At 34.7% G+C, this 14,903-nt stretch overlaps 1 protein-coding gene across 1 annotated transcript in view; it reads right to left on the bottom strand.

Moving 5' to 3' along the window:
• Window positions 1-744: 744 nt before the first annotated feature.
• Window positions 745-14,903, bottom strand: part of IL7 (interleukin 7) — a 71,550-nt gene continuing 57,391 nt past the window's right edge. Inside the window, exons 3-6 of the mRNA XM_017521880.2 lie at window positions 7,708-7,788; window positions 6,176-6,307; window positions 4,148-4,201; window positions 745-1,802 (exon numbers count right to left, since the gene is read on the bottom strand). Of these exons, the coding sequence (XP_017377369.1) occupies window positions 1,683-1,802; window positions 4,148-4,201; window positions 6,176-6,307; window positions 7,708-7,788 (387 nt within the window). The 3' untranslated portion in view covers window positions 745-1,682. The remainder of the gene's footprint in view (window positions 1,803-4,147; window positions 4,202-6,175; window positions 6,308-7,707; window positions 7,789-14,903) is intronic.

Raw genomic sequence — 14,903 nt, 5'->3', positions numbered from 1 at the left:
ACTTTAGGTACATTCTATATCTGGCATTTCTCCCCATGTTATCCCTTCCCAACCTCCCCTCCCTCCCCACCCCCCAATGTCTCTCCTCTGCCCCTCGCAATTGTCCCCAGTGTGTGATGCTCCTCTCCCTAAGTCCACGTGTTGTTCTCGTTGTTCAACACCCACTTATGAGTGAGAACATATGGTGTTTGGCTTTCTGTTCTTGTGTCAGTTTGCTGAGAATGATGGTTTCCAGATTCATCCAAGTCCCTACAAAGGACTCGAACTCATTGTTTTTTATGGCTGCATAATATTCCATGGTATATATGTACCACATTTTCTTTTTCCAGTCTATCATTGATGGGCATTTGGGTTGGTTACAGGTCTTTGCTATTGTACACAGGGCTGTAGTGAACATACATGTGCATGTGTCTTTATAGCAGAATGATTTATAGTTCTTTGAGTATATACCCAGTAGTGGGATTGCTGGGTCAAATGGAATTTCTATTTCTAGATCCTTAAGAAATCACCACACTGTCTTCCACAATGGTTGAACTAATTTACACTCCCACCAACTGTGTAAGAGTGTTCCTGTTTCTCCACATCCTCTCCAGCATCTGTTGAAGGTAAAGTCTCATGTTGATTCTTGGTAATAGGCTACTAAAGGTCATATATTCAATGAAAGCAGGAAATCAAATAGCAGCATAATATTAAAAATCTCATCTTAAAAATTCTGTTGGGATTTATTAACTGAATGTGGCAGTGTTAATACATAGGTCATTTATTTTATCAAAGGAGAAATGTTATCCAAAGTAGGCAATTTGTAATGCTGTATGAAAATATTTTATATACAGATATAGTGTCAAAATTAAATACATATATTTTGTTAATTAAAAGGTAAACATATATTATTATCTTAAAAATATACCTCCCAAATTGCAACTTATTTAGACAAGTTATATTCTATATAAATGACAAAGTAACTCAGTGCTAAAGTTTAGCATCCTTAGATTAGGTAAATTTATTTATTTGTTTCTTTTTTGAAATTGTGCTTTTTCATGTCAAAACATTTGCTATACCATTTATTGAAGGCACTGTGTTACACATTCATGATTAATTACATCTCTTGAAATCTCTCTTACATATCTTGGAATTTGTTATGCTGTTGCTTCCTTGAGGTATATGACTCTCTTATTCTCATGGGCATTATTCATATATCATTGTTAACCCTAAAACATCTCCAGCACAGAAGATGACAATTTCCACTCTTAATGCAGTATAATAGATTCATAGTGAACCATAAAATTATTTTGACAGTAAAGCAATGTCAATTTTGAGTCTTTGAAACCTTTAATACTTCATAGATTTAATGCCTTCTCTTGAAATATTTAAACAGGTTTGAAAAGTATTATTGTAACTGATACCTTACATGGATTGTCTTACAAAAATCAGTACAGAATTATACTGATTGATGTATGTTCGCATACATATGAAATAGTTTGTTGACTGCAGCATTCAGTTTCCATTGTTTGTATCCATCTTCTAGTAAGACAAGATGTATTTCTCAATTGATATAATCCATTTTGACCAGGATACATTCAGTAACTTCTGGGAGGCATTCCACTCTGAAAAACTGCACAAGCAGATAGATTCTTGGAGGATGCAACTAAAGTTCATGTTTCTATATTGTCACTCCATATTTTTCAGTGTTCTTTAGTGCCACTCAAAATCTTATTCCAACAAGTTTTTATCTCTTGTAGTAGTCTCTTTAGGAAACATGAGTCATTCAGTTTTTTCTGTTCCTTTAAAGATTTATTTTCTTCCTAGAGAATAGATTTTAAGAAGTTTAAACTTCACATTTTTACAAAAATATGTATTTTAAAATACTCAAATTTTCATATTACTTTATATTGAAAACTGGTGCAATGAAAAGGTAGAATCTCGTGTGACATTTTAAAAATGATGATTTCTGACTATCATTATGATAACTTGGAAAATTTAAGGTTGATTAAATTCAAGGAGATTAAAGATTTAGGATTCTCCAAAGAGCTACATCAGCTGACTGCCATTTTCACACTAACAGTGGACATAATAATACTGTTTGAACTTTCATTATAGTTGTAGATTACTTAGTTGAGTTTCTTTAATGTAGAAAAATGTATTTTTAGTGGAAAGAATAATTGACTCTGAAAATAGATTATTTTGGCAAAGATAATTAATAGGGATATATATATATAACAGATGGAGCTTGTGCCCTAAGCTCTACCCCAACAATTAACCTTCACCAGAATATGTCAGATGCCTGCCTCATAAGCTAGGTTTTAGCACCTAATGAGAATCTTAAAAAGAGCTACCTGTACAACAAATAGGAAGAAAGAGATACCTGGCATGAAAAGACATGTAAAGGAGTAGCTCTGCATAGACTCAGTAATATTTCTCTGAGTCCTCTGAACTGTGAGAATGGGAACAGTGCAGGGTAGATTAATTCTTCACTTAGATAACAACTAGTTAATCAGAAATATAAAGCATACCAGTGACCTTTATCCCTTTCTAGACCAAAAGGTGATATCAGTTGTTTGTTTTACACTATTTGCAGTTGAGCCCAGACTTGAGGCTTAAAATCAATATAGTGCTTTCAACAATCAATACTAAGTAATTGGATTGCAAGCAATATAAAACCTATAATAACTAGTTATTATAACTAGTTATTGGGTAACTAGATAATTTAGATAACAAGTTATTGGGTATTCTCTAAGTTATGTATTGTGCTCAGTGTTTTACATACTTCATTTTATTTGCTTAATAATCTTTTGAACTTGATGATTTAAACTCATATCATAGATGAAGAAACTAATCTGCAAGGAACATAAATAAGCTGCTAAGGTCATATGTCAAGTAAACATAATGACAGAATCTTGAGTTTCTCTGTCCTATTTTTAATTTGGCTACAGACTCATATCTCTTTTTGTCATGCATTTAGTAACACTAGCACATACTTTTTAAAGAATACATTTCAAACATTAAATGACAGATCTCAAAGGGAAATATAAAGGCAAACTTTTCATATTCTTTCCAATAAGGGGTCCCAGACAATTTGTTAAGTGCAAATTGAAATTTTTAAGTGCAAATACATAATGTGAAATATATATCACATCTATATATTTCAAATCTTGCCTAAGCAGATTTGAAATATATAGATGTGAACATTTCATACTTTTCCTCAGAGACCAAGAATAAGCATTCACTGAAAAGACAAAAATAGGGAATCTTGTTTTTACCCCTGTAAGCCTGGGAATACAGTTGTTTTCTTTCTTTTCTGAACTTTCTTTCCAAATTCTCTTAGTCAAAAGTCTTCAGAGTGTTTATATTGCTTTTAGCTCCTGTATTTATTTCAGATGTTCCACTTTGTATGGAATCCCTAGAGTTTCCTAAGTCCCAGAGTGTACAGACTGACTTTGCTTTTCTGAAAAGAGTAAGGAATTTCCATGTTGCCATAAAGCTATTGGTCAAGTAATGGAAATGGAAAAGAAGCCATCACTTTTATGAACGAGATATGCTCATTTTTCTATGCCTCAGCCTAATTAATGCCTATATCATATTAAAGTTTAGTCAGATTCAGTTAAGTATTCTGCCTTATTAAGTCATTCATAAATATTTTTCATATTATTGTATAATTTATCTAATAATATCTAGTAGTATACATATAAATATATAGTGTTTGTATACTATTATATATTATCTATACTGTACAATCTACGCTAATAAAAGAGGTATAAGATAGGTCCTTATTGTTTAATGTTTATTTCTTTACAAAGTAACAGGGGTGATTATTTTTCTTCATGTATTTGTCATCTATTTTATTTTCTCCTATATAAATTATTTGTTCATGTCTTTTACTGCTAGCTACAATATTTTAATGTTGCTGCCTTTTTAAAAAGTTATGCTTTGATTTTTGCCCTAACAGCTTGTATTTTAAAATAATGGGTTTATAAAATGCAATTTAAAAGACTCCCAGTTTTGAGGGGCACCTCACTTTTCCTTTTATCAATGTTATAATAAATCATTTCAAAGCCAGCTATAAAAAAGAAACAATTCAAAATGAAAAATTAAGAATTAAGGTGAGTAAAGAGCTGATGAACCATAAGTAAAATTATATAATTATTCTCACCAAACTCTTTGTTGGTTGGGCTTCACCCAGGGCAGGTGGTTTTCTTTCTTTAACCTTAAAAACAAAGTCACATTTATAATACTGAATAGTTCCTCATTGATCCTCCAATTGTTTGTAATTGCTAATTTTCATATTACCTTCAGCTTGTCTAATCTATTTGAGACTCTACTTTAAATTTCTTATCGTTAAGACAGCAAAATATTAATATGATTTAGAAATGGAATGTCAGGAAGAAGCAAGAGAGTTCAATCTTCTGAATACCCAGGATCCATAATTTTGTAGATATGCCTAGCACTGTGTTAACTGCTGTGAGGTATGAAAAATTAACATAGTAGGGTATACTAGCAGAGATAAAACTTAAATTTTAATTAATATAAAAATAAAGTTAACAAGAAATTGTTAAATCCTGGCCATACATTTTATTAAGCTACACTTATCAGAAACAAAACGAAATAAAACAATGGTAATAGTAATAGTAAAAAGCTTGTAACATCCCTGTCTCATGAAGAAAATTTAATGTAGCTGACTGCTTTAATACCTTGCCTTGTTATTTCAAGAAAAAGGTGACTTGTGTCAAATTAATTAATGTTGTAATATAATTTAATTTAAATTATTTGCATATTTTATTTCTCTATAGTTAGTTAATTTTGGAACATGATGACCCACAGAAAGCTCAACACATAAGAGAAAGAATCACAAATATTTAACATACTAAGACCTTTACCCCTTCCTAGACCAAGAGGTGATATCAGTTGTCTGTTTTACACTCTTTTCAGTTGAGATGAGACTGGAGGCTTATAATCAACATAGTGTTTTCAACAGTCACAACTAATTAATTGGATGTACAAGCAACATAAAACCTATCTACATTAGACAGTACTTTGAAATCACTGTAAGTAGGAATGAAGAATGGTAGACTAGAGTAGGAAGTCTTTATGAATCTTGAGCTAAGCCTTGAAGGCATAGAACCAAATAGACCTAATTTATAGGAAAAAAAGTAGAAATGCCCTCTCAGGAACAAAGGTAAGGGCCCAAGATTGGAAATAAGCTTGGCAAATCCAGCACACCAAGAGGACACTGGCTTCCATCAAGTACATAAAGCAATGATAAATGAGGTTGCCCAAGTTATACAATAGATAATCTACATTTTTATCACTGTCAATAGGGTTCAAAGATAATCTTACCATTTTACCTTCTATGGGAAACTACTGCTCAAACAAAACAAAATTCTTATTAAGTCATAAAAATTTTATTTAGGAAAACATTTAAAACCATAAAATAACCTTTTTATATTGTGTGTCAGTTGGTAAAATCTATAAAGAGGTGAATAATAAAAATAAAATAAAACATTGTATTAATCATTGAAAGCTTTTTATTATTAAGCACTTTATATGTGTTATGTCATTTAATCCTTTCAAATCCTACAATGTAGACACTATATTTTTCTGCATATGTAGATAAGAAAGCTGCTGTCTAGTCTCTAGATAATGTCTTCCATATTTGGTTTTGTTGTTTTAGTTCATAACCACTAGTGGAAAAGTAGGAAAAAATTAGTCCTATTTGTATCAAAATTATTTAAATAAAGGGAAGTTGTTGGACATGTATATGCCTAATTTAAGCATATAAAGATATTTGTTAAATACATTTGATTTTCTGTTTTATTGACTAGGAGTTCTTATAAGTGTATACAAATATGGATAAAAACTATTAATATGTTTTAGAGATAGAAATTTACCATTCTCCACCCAATATATCACACTAGTATCCTTGGAAGTTATTATGGCAATGAAGCATTTATTTATTTATTTGTTACTCCCCTTTCACAAACATTTCACTCTAGCCAAGAGATACATAGGTATTTCCAAACTGAGTCTTTCCTCTTCTAGAATTGAGTAAAAAATACTTCAAATCTAGATGATAATAAGCACTTAGGATTCTATGATAATGGATATGATCATCAGAGAATTGTGGTATCTTGGCACAGGAGTGGTTTATATTTTTATTTAAAGTAAATAGTCCTTAGCTTACCTTGCTGGTGCAGTTCAACAGTACTGTTGTGCCTTGTGAAACTTTTAATAAGTGGAGATCGAAATCACCAGTGCTATTCATTTTAAGAAATTGCCTCAACTTGCGAGCAGCACGGAATAAAAACATACCTTCCTATTATAGGAAAAAGTCAGAAGGGCTGTGGTTCAAATAAAATATTAAGAAATTATAAGCTTTCTTAAGGAGTCTAGAGCCTGAGCTGTATTGCTGAGTAATGCCCCACCTCCACCCCAGCTTTCTATTCCAGCTAATCACGTTACTGACAAGTTACAGAACTAAAACTGTTTAGCTCCTAGGTGACAGCATGAAGTGCATAGAACTTGGTTTAATGATTATCTTGACTTTTAAAGTTCTTTCCTCTATTATGCCTATGTGGTTTTATCGCTTGTGGGTGAACATGTTATAAGATCATTTGATTTTAAGCATAATAACCAAAGGAGAAGGCTTCTGGAAGCAGCAATGTATTATAAGAGGTATGTATGGTTTTTCTTAGTATTTCTTGCATCTTCTGACCTATGGATGAATAGCTGATCATAGGAAAATAAAGGACTACAGTCACCTAAAATGTAAGTTTTTCAGATATTTAAATTAAGAAATTAAAAATTTATTTTTAAATCTAAAAAAGAAAGCTAAGGACTAAAAAAAGAATTTATGAGGCTAACTTAGCTACTGTGAATTTTAAAAAGACTATCAAATAGCACACTAGTTTCCGTAGGGAGAAATGGCATAAACTTTTTAGGTTTTTCAAAGTGTAATATTATACCAACTAGAGGTGATAATCATTTAATGATAAGCAAATATTGAAAGAAACATCTTCAAGATGCTTCCAGCTAAATTATACGAATGACTTATATTTGTATGTGTGCAAGCAATCACATTAACAAGTATTTTTCTGTATAAGAAATTTAGAGGCTGGGTGCGGTGGCTCACACCTGTAATCCCAGCACTTTGGGATGCTGAGGTGGGCAGATCATGAGGTCAGGAGATCCAGATCATCCTGGTCAACATGGTGAAACCCAGTCTCTACTAAAAAGTAGAAAAATTAGGTGAGTGTGGTGGCACATGCCTGTAGTCAAAGCTGCTCGGAAGGCTGAGGCAGGAGAATTGTTTGAACCTGGGAGGCAGAGGTTGCAGTGAACCATGATTGCACCACTGCACTTCAGCTTGGTGACAGAGTGAGATTTTGTCTCAAAAATAAAAAAAAACAACAACAACAACAACACAAGAAATTTAGAAATAAGAGACAGATGTGTCTTTGAATTCAACAATTATAGTATTTTCAAGGTAAAAAATAGAATAGTAAAACAGAAAAGAAAATTGTTATTTAATAAGCACAGGGCTATTTGTAAAATGAAAATATAAAAGAGGACCATAGTATGATTTAATCAATGGGAATTATGTGGCCATACTGCATATATTAATAGTATTCATGTAATTGTCTAACAGAGGCACAAAAAAATATAAGCTTTTATAAAATCAAGCTTGAATTACAAACTCCAAATAATTATCATTACCTTATTATCATCACATAAATGTCTTTTAAAAAAGTTAAATTCATTATTCAGGCAATTGCTACCAATTTCTTTCATGCTGTCCTGTAATAAATAACATAAAATAATATGGTTAAAACTGAGTACTTTTCTAATATCTAGTAATGATAAAAATAATAATCTTATAATATCTGGTATTTATATGTGCATTTTACGGAAAATAACTTTTGCCTGGCTTAGCTTACTATGCATGAAGCATAGTTTTCTATAGTTGAAGGATAAATAAGTGTATACACAAACCCTCCCATATTAGAGCCCCTCCCAGATCCTATAATTGAATCCCAGAATTCACTAAGATAATCTGGCTCATGTAGGGAAATAAAAGTACCTACTTTAGAAATTGTGCTATATAGACAAAGTACTATAAAATGTGAGATCATTAAGTTGAGATGTATTTAAGAGATTATTCAGTCCAATTTCCTGCCATCAACAACAAGAAAAGAAATCTATATCAGAATGGAGGGATCCATACAAAGCTCAACACATAAGAGAAAGAATCACAAATATATAACATACCTAAGACATTTACCCCTTCCTAGACCAAGAGGTGATATTGCTTGTGTCTTTTACACTCTCTTCAGCTGAGCCGAGACTGCAGGCTTATAATTAACGTACTATTTTCAACAGTCACAACTAATAATTTGGATGTGCAAGCAACATAAAACCTGTCTGCATTAGACAGTACTTTGAAACTGACAGCGCAAATGAAGGTTGAAATTTATTCACATTTTTAGCAATCCAATTTTCTGGGATAGTTGAGGTAGAATTTTCCTGGGAAACATTGTAATTGGATGTGTGTGTATTATAAACATAGGAATGGGAAAGCCGACTGGTACATACTCTTGTTTTTTTTTTTTTTTTTCATTTCTAAGGAATGTAGTAAAAGAAGGTAGCAATTACCTAAATCAGTAATGTAGTTGATATTAGGAAAACTCCCTAAGGTTTTAGATTTTCTTATGCACTGGGTTGGACTGGCTCTGTCCAGCAAACCAGCAATTCCATGCTATCAGAGTTTCTAGGACTGAAAACAATCTTAGCCTACATAATGTCACCAGAGAAACATAATAAGAAGTGGAGCAATGGCAGGATTTGGTCATGGGCTTTGAATCCTCATCTGCCTCTCAGAAAAGTATTCATTGCTCTTATCACCTGTGAAAAGCAGAAATGATCTCTGGGTTTACCCTGATTTTAAAATGTATATGCTATCAGTTTTATCTGCAAGAAATGTCTGAATACAAACATCTCAAGTGTAAAAGATATATTTTCAATGACTATCTTCACATTGCCATTTTACATATTCCTGAAAATGTAGTAGATAATTAATATTTGCCTATTAAGTCATTTTCATGTTGACTTCCACTTACCCCAAGGACCATAAATCATACATAATTTTTTCTTTGATAAAACATAGAGTATTTAATTTTTGCCATGTCATCCTTCAAAAAAGGTGAAAAATGTGCAGTTAATCTATATGATATCTTCCAGTTCACCAAAATATCATATCAGACTATATGTCACATAATGAGTGCCAATTTCTTACAACAGTTTAACAAATTGCATGACACATGAATATTTAAAAAGCCATAGTGGTTAGGCTGCTGTTCTAGGTTATTAATAAAACTTATTTGTGGCAGAGCCACAAAAAGATAATGTTATACCAGTTGATTTGTTTGCCTAATGTTTGATACAGAATGTAAATATGTTACTATACCATTAAAAGGTTGACTCCTTTAGAGGTCACAGTTATTAATTCATTGACATTAGTATATTTTATTAATGCATCCAGTATAGATCTATATGACTGCCAATTACTGTTGCTTTCTAAAATTCTTTTCATTCATGCCATACCAAAAGAATGGCTCAGAGTAAGAATTATAGATACATGGTATTGGAAAGAAACTTAGATGGCCATTTTTTTATTTAGTAAAGAATATAATTACTTAACCAAAGTCACAATAATTGTTTTTTATTCACGTCGCATATGTCAAGATGCATATAAGAAACAAATCACGGCCGGACGTGGTGGCTTATACCTGTAATCCCAGCACTTTGGGAGGCCAAGGCAGGCAGACTGCGAGGTTAGGAGTTAGAGACCAGCCTGGCCAACATGGTGAAGCTTTATCTCTAGTTAAAAAAAAAAAAAAATCCAGGCATGGTGGCACGTGCCTGTAATCCCAGCTACTTGGGAGGCTGAGACAGGAGAATTGCTTGAACCTGGGAGGCAGAGGTTGCAGGGAGCAGAAATTGCACCACTGCCCTCCAGCCTGGGTGACAGAGCAAAACTCTGTCTTGGGGAAAAAAAAAAGAAACAAATCACATGTCATATATATCAAGATGCGTATAAGAAACAAATTTCTTCAAAATTTTTATGAATATGGAAAATCAAAAGAGAAAAGCCAAGATTATACAGACTGAATTATAGTATTTTCTACTATAAAAGATGACATTGTAGAAGTTCTTTTTTTTTAGGTGAAGCTATTTTTAATACTTTTGTCTTTTAACTCTCATACTAGAGGAAAAGTGATTTTAAGACTAAAATTTCCTTATATACAATTACATACAAATTCATTAGAGCACTCTGAATTTGACTATATTTTATCTTTACATTGAGTTTTATACTTTACGGTGAGTTTTATGCTTTCATTTCTTTTCATGCTTTTAGTGTATTTTTCTTTCTCTATTTTTAAACATTTATTTTAAGTTCAGAGGTACAAGTGCAGGCTTGTTACATAGGTAAACTTGTGTCATGGGGATTTATTGTATAGATTATTTCATCACCCAGGTATTAAGCCTAGTACTCATTAGTTGTTTTTTGATCCTCTACCTCCTCCTACCCGCCATCCTCCAAAAGGTCCCCAGTATGTATTTTTCCCCTGTATGTGTCCATATATTCTCATCATTTAGTTGCCACTTATAAGTGAGAACATGTGGTATTTGGTTTTCTGTTCCTGTATTTCTTTGCTAAGGATAATGGCCTCCAGTTCCATCCATGTCTCTGCAAAGGACATGATCTCATTGATCTCATTCTTTTTTATGGCTGCATAGTGTTTCATGGTGTATATGTACCACATTTTCTTTATCTAGTCTATCATTGGTGGGCATTTAGGTTGGTTCCATGCCTTTGCCACTGTGAATAGTGCTGCAATGAACATACACATGCATGTGTCTTTGTAACAGAATGATTTCTATTTCTTTGGGTATATACCCAGTAATGGGACTGCTGGGTTGAATGGTATGTCTGTCTTTAGGTCTTTGAGAAATTGCCACACCATCTTCCACAATGGCTTAACTGATTTACATTCCCACCAACAGTGTGTAAGCATTCCCTTTTCGTTGCAACCTTGACAGCATGTTATTTTTTGACATTTTAGTAATAGCCATTCTGACTGGTGTGATATGGTATTCCATATTTCTCAGAGGTTTTGTTCATTCCTTTTCATTCTTCTCTATTCTTGTCTGCCTGTCATATTTCATAAAGCCAGTCTTCAGGCTCTGAAATTCTTTCTTCCTTTTTGTCTATTCTGCTATTAATACTTGTAATTGCATTATGAAATTCTTGCAGTGTGTTTTTCAGCCCTATCAGAAGAATTAAGTTTTTCTCTATACTGGCTATTTCAAATTCTTGCTGGAGAGGTAATGAGGTCACTTGCAAGAAAGAGGGCACTTAGGCTTTTTGAATTTTCAGCATTCTTGCTCTGATTCCTTCTCATCTTTGTGGGCTTATCTACCTTCAGTCTTTGAGATTGAGTTTTTTTTTTTTTTTTTTTTGTTTTTTTTTTTTATTTTTTTTTTAACAGTTTGGCCACTTTTCCGTAGAGCTTTTTTTTTTTTCTTGGCACAATCTGGTCATTTTTCCATAGGGCTGCTGTGGTTTGCTGTGGGTCTGCTCCAGTCCCCAGTTGCCTTGGATTTTCCAGAAGCTGACAGTATCACCAGTGAAGGTTGCAAAACAGCTCAGTTGCTAGCCTACCACTTCCTCTAGAAGCTCCAGCCCAGGGAGGTATGAACCTGTTGCCAGGTGGAACGCACCTGCAGAAGGTGACTGGAGTTCCTGGCTGGGAGATCTTGCCCAGTCAGGAGAAAGAGGATTGGGGACTCTCTTAAAGAAACAGTCTGTCCCTGCTTTTGTAGAGCAGCTGTACAGTACTGGGGTACTGCTTCATTGCTAGTTGGTTTGAGCTCTCCAAAGCCTGCAGGCTGGACAGGCTCAGACCCAAATAGCAGAGATGGCCAGCCCACCCCTCCCTCTGAGACCTTGTCCCAGGGAGTTTACAAATCTCTGCAGGCCAGAGAACACCAGCAGGAATGGCTAGAGGCCCTGGTTGGGAGGTCCTGCCCAATAAGGAGGGATGACTCAGTGACCTGCTTAGATGCAGCCTGGTCATGTGTTGGTAGAGCAGTCGTGCCGTACTGGGAGATCCCTTCTGCCCCTGATAGGTTTGGACTCTCCCAAGCCTTCAGGCTGAAAAAGGTGACTCACTCAAACAGTGAAGATGGTGGCTTGTCCCTCTCCCTGAGAACTCTGTCCCAGGTAGGCACAACACTGCTGCAGGTGGCTGGCTGGAATTCCAATCCAATGGGTCTTATCCTTTGAGGCACCATGGAAGTGGGGCCCACAGACTATCATTGCTTGGCCCCCTGGATTCAGCCTCTTTCCTAAGGGTATGCACAGGGATCTAATGTCCCGCTTTGCTAGAGCTGCAGTTATTTTTGCTGGGAAGCTCCAATGTGTGCCTGAACAGCTGCTCTGCCAAGACTCCTGGTATCTCTGTGTGTTAGACTGAAAGCCCACTGGTGGAGCGGGTTCAGGAGGGGATCTCCTAACTCAAGGTGGCAAAGATCTGTGGGAAGAATGTGGTTTCCAGGGTCACATGTTCACTCTCCGCTTCCCTAGGCAGGGGGAATTCACCTGGCTGGGTGTCACTCCCAGGTGGGCTGTCGTCCTGCCTTCCTTTTCTCTGTTCTCCATGGGTCAAATTGTTTCCTTGATTAATCCCAATGAGAGTACTTGGATGTTTCAGCTGAAGGTGCTGTATTTACTCTCCCCTTTTGTTCCTCTTTGTGAGAGCTACTCACCCTATCTACTTCTAGTTGGTCATCCTGGCCACTTCTCCACTCCTTTTCTTTCAAGTTCTTTACATTTGTGAATTAGATCGTCTTTAATTTCAGCATAGTTTTCTTCTATCTTTGAATTTTTTAATTACATTTTAAGTCTCTTCTTTAGAAACACTAATTACATAAAAATGAATCTTCCATTGAACTTTTCTTGTGTGTGTGTGTGTGTGTGTGTGTATATATACATATATACACACACACACACACACACACACACACATACACACAATTTCGTTTTGTATGGTTTTGCCCACCATGTCTTTTGTATGCCTGTTTTAATGGAGTATTCATTTCTGGTTTTTATTTTGGTCTCTATATTTCCCCTAAATCCAAAGAACATTTGTTTCTTTCTGTTTTCTTTCATACTGTATTGTTTTTAGTTCTTTTTACTTTGGTTTCTTAAAGACTTCATATTTTCCATTGCTTTCATGGATAACTAAACTTTGGTCTAGATACTTCATTTTCCTTTTGCCTATTTTTGTGTTAATTCATTTGTTTATTTATTTTGATAGTATGAGTGCATAATGTTTCCTTTTAACTTTTCTGATTATTTTTGAAGGGATGCTAAAGTAGAGTAGATTATTGTTCAGCCAATATTTGACATCTAACTCACCAAATAAGAGGATGTATTCATTCCATATGGCTGATGTAACAAATTACCAAAAACTTGGAGGCTCAAAACAATAAAAAATTATTATCTCACATTTCTAGAGGTTCTGGGAGAGCATGCACTGTTTGCCTCTTCTATCTTCTGGTGTTTGCCAGCGTTCTTTGGTGTGTTCCTTGGCTTGTGGCCTCGTGGCTCCAGTCTCTGCCTCCGTCTTCACCTCACTTCCTTTTTGTGTAATCCAAAATAATCTTATCACATCAACATTCTTAATTCAATCACATCTGCAGGCTCTTTTACCTTATACATTTCCAGAGATCAGAATTTTATATCTGGATGGCCACTATTTGGCCTACTATAGAAAAGTATTCTTCTCTGTCCATTAATGTTGAGTTTGTCCAAAAGACATGTGGCAAGAAATTGAGGCTTTCTGTATAGTTTTTATGGGTCAAGAATTTGGAAGATGCTTAACTGGGAGCTTCTGGTTCAACCTCTTCCATGAGGAGGCAGTCAAGATGTTGACCATGTCAGTAGTCACCTGGATTTGATCAGGACTGAAGGGTCTATTCTCAAGATGACTCATTCATATAGGTATTGGCAGAATGCCTCAATTTCTCACCACATGAGCCTCTCTACAGGCTTTCTTACAAGATGATTTCTGTCCTTACAAGATAGTTTCTGACTTTCCCCCAAATATCAATGTAAGAGAAACCGAGGAGGAAGCCATATGTCTTTCCTGCCATTTCTACATACATTCTTTCCTGCCATTTCTACATTCAATTACCTTGCAGTGAGTCACTAATTCCACTCCACACTCAAGAGGAGGGAATTTAAACTCTACCTCTTGTTAGGTGGAGTATCAAGGAATTTGTGGGCATATGTTAAAACTTCCACACAGTTGCTCCTTCTATCTTGTGGCTTGTAATGTAACACATGGAGATAATTGAACCCAGCCCAACTGCATACCTGTGAACCTAAGGTAAATACATGTTACTGAATGCCTTTCTGTCTGTCTCTCTCTCTCTCTCTCTGCATGTATTTGTAACAAAAACTGACAGATACAGAACTATTGCTTTTTAGATCAACTAACTGTCCAAAAATAAAGCTGGAAAAAGGTAAAGGTAATGAAATGAAACAGCTGTTCATTCTTACCCAATTTCTAGATTCTCTGTCATAGGACAGTTTTCTTCTTAATTTTTTTACTATTTTTCTTTTCAGGAGAAAAAGTCAATATGGCTCACAGTTACTCTTCATGGTTACATGTGCTAGAGCTAGCAAGCTAATGTTTAATTATTGCTCGTAGCTGATTGCTGCTTCCTTTCTGTTTGTTTGTTTGTTTGTTTTTCTTTCTTTTAGTAGAGCTGGGTCTAAGGATTGGAAAGTTTTGGCAAAGAATATATTCAGTCTCATGTCTCTTGCTAGAAATAAACTTGGTCCC

This window comes from Cebus imitator, unplaced genomic scaffold (genome assembly GCF_001604975.1).
Source record: "Cebus imitator isolate Cc_AM_T3 unplaced genomic scaffold, Cebus_imitator-1.0 Scaffold22, whole genome shotgun sequence".
Taxonomy (NCBI): domain Eukaryota; kingdom Metazoa; phylum Chordata; class Mammalia; order Primates; family Cebidae; genus Cebus; species Cebus imitator.
This window is presented reverse-complemented; position numbering and strand designations above follow the sequence as displayed.